The following is a 9,487-nucleotide window of genomic DNA, read 5'->3' as shown; positions in this document are numbered from 1 at the left end:
TAAGTATCTTTAATATACTTGGAACTGTCCTAGATGTTGCAGATACAAAGGGGAAAAAAAAGCAGGACCTCTCTTTGAAGTACTTATATTGTTTCCTACTGGTAGAATATGTTTGTAGACAAGTACAAATCATAGTCAGTAGATTCAAGGGGGATGACATAACATCTGCCATAGATGTTTGAAAGATCACAAAGAAGAAGAATGAGAATTGTTTGACTTGGCAAAAAGGCAGAATAAAATGCCAGAAGTTGAAGGTACATAGTACCTAAATTGGGATTGGGGTTAAGTAACTTTGTAACAAAAATCGAGAGGCTGCCTTGGGATAGATCTTTTTTTTTTTTTTTTTTTTTTTTTTTTTTAGAATATCAAGAAGATCTAGAAGAGTGCTTAGAGACCTTTCAGTTCCATGCAATTTTTAAAGATGATGAAATAGATCCAGGGATGTTAGTGAATTTGATGAAAGCAAAGGGAGAATTCAAAGAATATTATATTTGAACCCAGTTCTTCTGATATCAAGATTAGGGTTCATCCCACTTTACTATACTGTCTTACATTAAAATGTAAGTTTGAAGTCAGATTCTAAGCTGAATGATTCAGAACACTGTACAAGCATGTTAGTCATCTCCCAATTGATAAATGGCTGAAGATATGAACAGGCAGTTTTTTATGAAAAAAGTAGGGAATTATTTATGGTCATGTTAAAATGTGATAAATCATAACTGATTAGAAAATAAAATAAAATGGAAGACACAATGAGATTAATATACTCTATTTGCTAGTAGTAAGAAAAACACTCTAAGAAAGTGCTAATATCTTCTCTCTGAATCTTAATAAGATGCTATCTTTTTGGAAGTCTTGTCTACTTATCCAAGTCCCCACTGAGCTACTGAAGTACTCCTTTCATCAGTCTTTGTTCTTTTAGTGTCCCATATAAACTCTTATACACATTTTTCAGGTTTGTTTTCAATTCTAAACCCCACAGTTATCCTAATGTCTGCCATTGTATTTTATAGATCCCTAAATCATCAGTTCAGAAAGGAATATTTCTAATATTCTATTTGTGATTTTTTTTTTTCTTAGAGTGGAGAGTGATCTGAGAAGTCATACTCAGAAAAAGAAAAAAATACAGCCTACCTCCATCATGACAGCAAAAAAAAAAAAGCAAAATTCCTTCTTCATTACTATCTTTGATTATATTGAATTTGTAACATTTTAATATTTTCCATAAGTTCATCTTCCCTTTTTGTTTCCTTGAATAGACTTCCTATTATTGCCTCAGGATATTTATTTTGTTTTGTTGACTGCTTAAAGACCCTCTATTTCCTATTTTGATTCACTTCTTCCTGTAATGTTCAGGCTAGCTTTCTGGAGGTCCTCCCAAAGGGCCTTGGTCTCAGTGGGATAGACACCAGGAGGATGGACAAGAATAGAGTACAAAGTCTTTATTGTCTCTTGGACAGTCTCTTAGTAGTCTGACCCAGTCTCCTCCAGCAGTCTTCTAGTCTCACCCAGTCTCCCTCTGAATCTGACTTTATCCCCAATTTAAATACTCTATTACAACTACATCATTACAGTATCCCGAGTGTGTGAATTAGAGAACCATTATATCACCATGCTAAGTATTAAGTATATGTATACTAGAGAACCATTATCTCATCAGTTCCCCTGAGTTAACACCTTGTTTCAAGTATAGTTCTCTAAAGTTCTGGCTCTCTATATCCTCCTTTGAAATAGATTAACATTGCATGTTTCTCTATGATACTTCTCATTGGTTGTAAATGTTTTACAAAAAGGGATATTAAGTCCCAAATTCTGCTTAAAGAATGACAGATCTGGGCAACTTCTGGCCAAGATGGCGGAAAAGAGGCACACATCTGCATAAGCTCTGCATTTTCTCTCAGAATTTATTTCATGACAAGCCTCAGAATTAATGCTTGACTGAAAAAAAAAAACCCACAAATAATTACCAAGAGAAGACATCCTTGAAATTCACCAGGAAAGGTCTGTTTTTGCTCAAGGGTGGGGACAGTTTTAGATCAGGTGCAGGCTGAGGGCAGGCAGTGGCAGCAAGAGCACAGCAGGCAGCTCACAGCTGAGCAGAGTGAGATGGGGTGTGATCTCAGCCATCTCTGTGGGGAGAGCTTTACTACAGTATTGGATACTTTACCCTGGCAGCACAACAGTAAACAAGCAGAGAAGCTAAAAACACAGGGGTGAAGGATACATCCCCAAACAGCTAGGGTCTCTTCGGACCTGGTCATCGCTGCCACAATGTCTCCGCACGCTCTCAGTCTCAGAGCGCAGGCACAGCACAGCCATTGCTGTCCTGTTAGTGCCTTGATACTGCCCCTGCAGTTTGTAGAGGAAGCTCAGTAACACCACCCAGCCTCCCCCCACACCAAAAAAAAAATCCACTTGTTTTTTTTTTTTTTTTTTGCTAGTTTGTCTTTTTTGATTCTTCCCTGACAAAATGAGCAAAAAATTTAAACAGACCTTAACCACTGATAGCTTCTATACAAATAGAGAGCAGACTTTAAACCCTGAGGAGACTAAAAACAGACTGTCTCCAGATGAATCCCCAAAGGAGGATATCATCTGGTCCTCAGCATAGATGACTCTCATAGAAGAAATTAAAGACTCTCACAAGAGAGCTAGAAGAAAAATGGGAAAAGGAAAGGGAGGTGTTATGTAATTTTAGGGAAAAGTTTGGATTTGCTCCTATAAATGACATTCTCTGACTCAATTAAAGTGAAAGTAAAATTTAATTATACAATACATGGAATAGATTGCCTACAATAACAACTAATACAGTAAATAATACATAAAAGACAAAATAATGAGAATTATGATAAAAATAGAAGAAAAAGAGAGATAAGAGAGAGAAAACATCATCAGTCCGGGGGAGCACGAACTCTAAGTTGTGACTCTTAAGTTGCACAGGCTGGAGAACCCCAAATGAACAGCCTTTGAGTCCCGAATGGGAAAAGAGGTCCCAGGCAGAATGTCATCTCTGTGGGTGAAGTCCCAAAGATTCCTGGGAAACCCAGGGCTTATATAGTTCTTCAAACAAAGAAGGCTTTGAGCCAAACAAAGGCTTATGAGACATCATATAAGACAAGGAAATACCAACAGGGGGCTCCAGGTGTTTGTAGTCAAGTGTTACATTGATGAGGGGAGATAGTAATCATTGTTTAATTACCACTACAATGGTGGTAAGGTCACTTTTTATTTTTGATACATGTAATCTGGTTTTCTTTCCTTTTTCTAATCATAACCTAAGAATTATGTATTTTTCATAAAACAAATTTTTAGTTTTATTTATTAATTTAATAATTTTCTTACTTTCATTTTTATTAATCTGTCCTTTGGTTTTCAAAATTTTTAATGTGGTATTTAATTTAAGACTTTCAAATTGTTCTTTTTCTATCCTTTTAAATTACATGCCCAATTCATCTCTATTTTATTCATGTAAGCATCTAAAGTTATAAAAATTTCCTTAAGAACTCCTTTGGTTATAACCTTAAGCTTTGTCTCATTTTTATTTTGTATGAAATTATTTTTTCTATAATGTGTTGTTTAAATAATTTAATCCTAAAGAATAGGAAAGTCAGTTTCCAATTAATTTTTGATTTGTTTGTATTGCTATTTTATACCAGTCTCTCCCTTTTATTTCCCCTTTCCACTTCGACTTCCCTATATGGTATGACAAATTTCTATACCAAACTAAATATGAATGTCATTCCCTCTTTAAGTCAAATCGGTGAAATTAAGGTATAAACAATACACATCACCTCCCTTCTTTCCCTCTATCGTAATAGGCCTTTTGTGCATCTTCATGTGATATGTTTTATCTTAGCTTAACTTCCCTTTTCTTCTCTCAGTACAATCCTTTTTTTCCATTCCTTAATTTCTTTTTTATATCATCATATTTAAGTCAATTTATACTCACACCTTCTATGTACAATTCTGCGATACAACATAAATTAGTTGATTCTCATATTGATCCTCATGATTTTGCAGTCAGATCGCTGAATTGGAGAAATCACCTCAATGCTTTTAATAATGTATCAAGCTTGCTGTTGCATTTTCTGCCTTAGATATTTTTTTGTTACCCTGGCATGTTTCCTCCTACCCTGTTTTCTAATATGCACTCGCCACTCCTTAGAAGAGCTTCAGGCATCCCTGCCTTATCTCAAGAGAGCACAGAAGAACAGGGAGAAGTTGAAGGCAAGCTGTGAGGAGGCAGAAGACAGACCAGCTCATGTTTCCCTGTAGCTCAGCCCCTGTCAGAAGGCTATGAGAATTTAGGATGATGGCTTACCACCCCTCTGTTCTGTCTCCAGGGAAAAGGATGTCCTTGGGAGTTGACACTAGGATTCCAACACTTGGGGATTGCTAGGAAGGGAGGAAACTGTCTGGGTGACTTAATAGCCAATAGTCCCATGAAAAAGACTAATGTTCCCAGGAGAATACATTATTGGCTTTGGTAAAAACACACAAACACACATACACACACAGACACACATAGACACATAAGCTTACCCTCAGATGAATAAATGGAATTTGCTCTTAACTCCCTGTGTTTCCTGTCAACTTGTCCTCCAGCTCTTCTCCCACCAAGATCTAGAAACTCACAGGCTTCCTGGCTGCTAGGGCTGGATGAGCAGCAACATAAAGTAATTCTAAGATAAACAACTGAATTTCATTTGGCAATTTTCTCTCATGTTTCAAAAGCATTATTCATGCCATTATTTTTATTCTGATTTTTCTCATTTTCAAATTTAGGGGAAAATATTTTCTTAGAAATACTGGCACTTGAAAAATAATTTCTAGAGGATTATGTAAATGTGTCTGTAGAAAATGAATTCTCATTTTGATTTGGATTCTGTAAAATTAATGTGGAAAAGAGTGGCTAGAGTGTTTGAAAACGTACCTGTTTAACTGCTATGTTTTTCTTTAAAATGAATGTTAAATTTTTAAACCAAATAATAAATTCTTATCCCCAAGTCCTTACTTTTTATATTTTTCAAATACAAGACTAGAACTTATATGATCTCACACTGGGCTCCCAATAAGACAATAAGAACCCATTCCACTTAAGAAGAGTAAAAGTACATCACAAAGCTTGATGATGTGGCAAAGTGGTTTGTGCAAGACTGAGCAAGGCATAAGGGGGAGAGTTTTTCTGAAAATGTAGCTCTAAACTATGGCACTCTTCTGGGGGTCAGATTTCTGTAAAGGCCTCACTTCCCCACGAACCCACTCGACATAATTTAGCAAGATAAGGTCAAAATGGAGACCTAAGCCACAGATATTTTAAAAGAAAATTAGAATATGGGACACATAACTTATCACATAGATGGAAAGACAAAGAATTTAGGAATAAACAAGAGAATGAAGAGGAAAATTAAGTAATAAAAACAATGTAAAATCAGATTAAAAAATCTCATTACTGATAGAGCAAAGAGAGTAAAAAAAATTGGTTCCCCCCATTATAAATACTCTTCTTTGGCTACCAATCTTGGGATTTCAGAGAAACTCAAATCTTTTTTCTGACCTTTATATGCAGTATAAAATTGCAATGTCTCATGACATCTATGTTATAGGAAGAGGTCTTCCCTCATTTATTATATTCACATGTTTAATCTGCAGCAAGATTTCTACACAAAGGATGAGATCCAGGTGAAAGCCTTTCTGCATAATGTTTCTTTTTAGTGTGAATACTGTGATTTATACTGACCCTTATGTTCTAGGTAAGGGCATGTTTTCCTTCAGCACATTTGTAAGTCTTCCCTCCACTTCATATATCCTCAGATGTACAATTAGAGATGAACCTGGGCTAAACCTTCCCATGCCAAATCCATAGGAGACTTTTTCCTAAGCAGAAAATCCCTGCTGAATAATGAGCTATTTCTTCCGTTTTTATGCCTTTAACCTTGATTTCAATCTTCTAGGAATTTTCTGGAGGCAATTCAGGGATGAAGTGAGCCTAAATGTCTTTCCACATGGATTATATGAATGAGGATTTACATCTAGTATAGGATCTCACATGTCTAGTCAGAGACTAATATATATTAAAACTTTACCATGATCCAGACACTCAAAAGTTTTTCTCTAATGTGCACTCTTTGTTGCTAAGCAAGATTTGAGCATTGTCTTAAGATTTCTGTCCAGTGTGGATTTTCTCATGTTTACTAAGGCTTTCACGCCGTGTGAAAGCCTTACCACAGTCATTACATTCATAAGGCTTCTCTCCAGTGTGGATTCTCTGATGGACAGCAAGATGGGAGCGACATATGAAAGCCTTTACACATTGATGACATTCATAAGGCTTCTCTCCAGTGTGGATTCTTTGATGGACAGCAAGTAGGATGATCTAGGAAAGCCTTTCCACATTCATTACATTCATAAGGCTTCTCTCCAGTGTGGATTCTCTGATGTACTTCAAGAGAGGAGCGCTTTGTGAAAGCCTTTCCACATTCATTACATTCATAAGGCTTCTCTCCAGTGTGGATTCTCTGATGTACTACAAGGCAGGAGCGCCTTATGAAAGCCTTTCCACATTCATGACATTCATAAAGCTTCTCTCCAGTGTGGATTCTCTGATGTACTACAAAGTAGGAGCGCCTTGTGAAAGCCTTTCCACATTCATTACATTTGTAAGGCTTCTCTCCAATGTGGATTCTCTGATGGGAAGTAAGATTGCTGCGCTGTGTGAAAGCCTTTCCACATTCATTACATTCATAAAGCTTCTCTCCAGTGTGGATTCTCTGATGTACTACAAGGCAGGAGGGCCTTGTGAAAGCCTTTCCACATTCATTACATTCGTAAGGCTTCTCTCCAGTGTGGATTCTCTCATGTAATACAAGATAGGAGTTATCTGTGAAAGCCTTTCCACATTCATTACATTTGTAAGGCTTCTCTCCAGTGTGGATTCTCTGATGTACTACAAGGTAAGAGCTCTTTGTGAAAGCCTTTCCACATTCATTACAATGATAAAGCTTGTCTCCAGTGTGGATTCTCTGATGGACAGCAAGATTGGAGAGATATGTGAAAGTCTTTCCACATTCATTACATTCATAAGGCTTCTCTCCAGAGTGGATTCTCTGATGTGCTACAAGGTAAGAGCTCTTTGTAAAAGCCTTTCCACATTCATTACATTCATAAGGCTTCTCTCCATTGTGGATTTTCTGATGCACAGCAAGGTCAGAGCTCTGAATGAAAACCTTTCCACATTCATTACATTCATAAGGCTTCTCTCCAGTATGGATTCTCTGATGTTTATGAAGACTGGAACTCTTTTGAAAGCCTTTCCACATTCATTACATTTATTAGGCTTCTCTCCAGTGTGGATTTTCTTATGTGCAATAAGATAAGAATGATATGTGAAAGCCTTTCCACATTCATTACATTCGTAAGGCTTCTCTCAGTGTGGATTCTCTGATGTTCACGAAGATTGTCACTCTGTGTGAAAGCCTTTCCACATTCATTACATTTATAAGGCTTCTCTCTAGTGTGGATTCTCTGATGTTTAGCAAGACTGGGATGATGTATGAAAGCTTTTCCACATTCCTTACATTTATAAGGCTTCTCTCCAGTGTGAATTCTCTGATGTTGAGCCAATTTGGAATTACACTGGAAATCCTTTCCACATTGATTACATTTGTAAGATTGTTTTTCCGTGTGAATTCTCTCATGTTTAGCAGTAGATCGCTCTCTCAAAGCCTTTCCATGTTTCTTACATTTATAAGGCTTCTCTCCAGCAGGGATCTTCTGATGCTTGGCAAGGAAAAGCGTACAAGAAAAGATTTATCACATTCATGACACTCAGGTGTCTTCTCTTCAGGATGTATATTCTTATCTTTAGCAACCCTGGAACTCTTTCTTAAAGCTTTTTGTGTGTATTCCTTTCACAGTGTTCCTTTCTAATACGGTTTCTATTGTGCTTAGCAAAACAGCCCTATATTCACTATATTGAAAAGGTCTTTCTTTGAGATCATTTTCAGATTTGCATTCATCTCCTTCATATCAAACCATGTCTCTGAATCTGAAAGAAACAAACACACACATCTATAAATATACACTCTAATGCTGGCTGATAATAAAATCACTGACTTTTTTTTTTTAAGTGGGAGAGCATTTTTTTAATTATTTATTATAATTTTTTATTGACAGAATATATGCCTAGGTAATTTTTACAACATTATCCCTTGCATTCACTTCTGTTCCAAGTTTTCCTTCCTCCTCTACTCCTTCCCTAGATGGCAAGAAGTCTTATACATATTAAATATGTTACAGTATATCCTAGATACAATATACGTGTGCAGAACCAAACAGTTCTCTTGTTGCACAGGAAGAATTGGATTCAGAAGATAAAAATAACCTGGGCAAAAAAAAATAAAAATGCAAACAGTTTACACTCATTTCCCAGTGTTCCTTCTCTGGGTGTAGCTGCTTCTGTCCATCATTGACCAATTGGAACTGAGTTAGATCTTCTCTTTTCAAAGATATCTATTTCCATCAGAATACATCCTCATACAGTATCACTATTGAAGTGTATAATGATCTCCTGGTTCTGCTCATTTCATAGCATCAGTACATGTAAGTCTCTCCAAAACTCTCTGTATTCATGCTGCTGGTCATTTCTTACAGAACAATAACATTGCATAACATTCATATACCACAATTTACACAACCATTCTCCAACTGATGGGCATCCATTCATTTTCTAGTTTCTAGCCACTACAAACAGGGTTGCCACAAACATTTAGAAGCTCATACAAGTCCTTTTCCCTTCTGTAGTATCTCTGGATATAAGCCCAGTAGTAGCACTGCTGGATCAAAGAGTACGCACAGTTTGATAATTTTCTGGCCATAATTGCAGATTGCTCTCCAGAATCGTTGGATTCGTTCACAACTCCACCAACAATGCATCAGTTTCCCAGTTTTCCCGCATCCCCTCAACATTCATCATTATTTTTCCTGTCATCTTAGCCAATCTGACAGGTGTGTGAGTGAGTATCTCAGAGTTTTCTTAATTTGCATTTCTCTGATCAATAGTGATTTGGAACATTTTCATATGAGTGGAAATAGTTTCAATTTCATTATCTGAAAACTGTTTGTTCATATCCTTTGACAATTTATCAGTTGGAGAATGAAGCTGATTTCCTATAAATTAGAGTCAATTCTCTATATATTTGGGAAATAAGGCCTTTATCAGAACCTTTACTGTAAAAATGTTTTCCCAGTTTGTTTGCTTCCCTTCTAATCTTGTTTGCATTAATTTTGTTTGTACATAGGCTTTTTAATTTGATGTAATCAAAATTTTCTATTTTCTGATAAATAATGATCTCTAGTTCTTTTTGGTCACAAATTCCTTCCTCCTCCACAAGTCTGAGAGGTAAACTATTCTATGTTCCTCTAATTTATTTATGATCTTGTTCTTTATGCCTAAATCATGGACCCATTTTGATCTAATCTTGGTATA

At 36.3% G+C, this 9,487-nt stretch overlaps 1 protein-coding gene across 1 annotated transcript; it reads right to left on the bottom strand.

Annotated features, from left to right (window-relative positions):
- Positions 1 to 4,495: 4,495 nt before the first annotated feature.
- On the bottom strand, positions 4,496 to 7,800 carry LOC116422738 (zinc finger protein 420-like; the record flags this gene model as incomplete). The annotated part of the gene is given in 4 exon segments (XM_031961827.1): positions 4,496 to 6,371; positions 6,373 to 7,294; positions 7,297 to 7,428; positions 7,431 to 7,800. Coding segments are annotated over 4 exon segments (1,638 nt in total), but the record flags the coding sequence as incomplete, so codon positions are not given.
- Positions 7,801 to 9,487: the final 1,687 nt, after the last annotated feature.

The sequence above is a fragment of the Sarcophilus harrisii genome, chromosome 3 (genome assembly GCF_902635505.1).
Source record: "Sarcophilus harrisii chromosome 3, mSarHar1.11, whole genome shotgun sequence".
In the NCBI taxonomy this organism is placed as follows: domain Eukaryota; kingdom Metazoa; phylum Chordata; class Mammalia; order Dasyuromorphia; family Dasyuridae; genus Sarcophilus; species Sarcophilus harrisii.
Note: the sequence above shows the minus strand (reverse complement) of the source record. Positions and strands in the feature narration are given on the sequence as shown.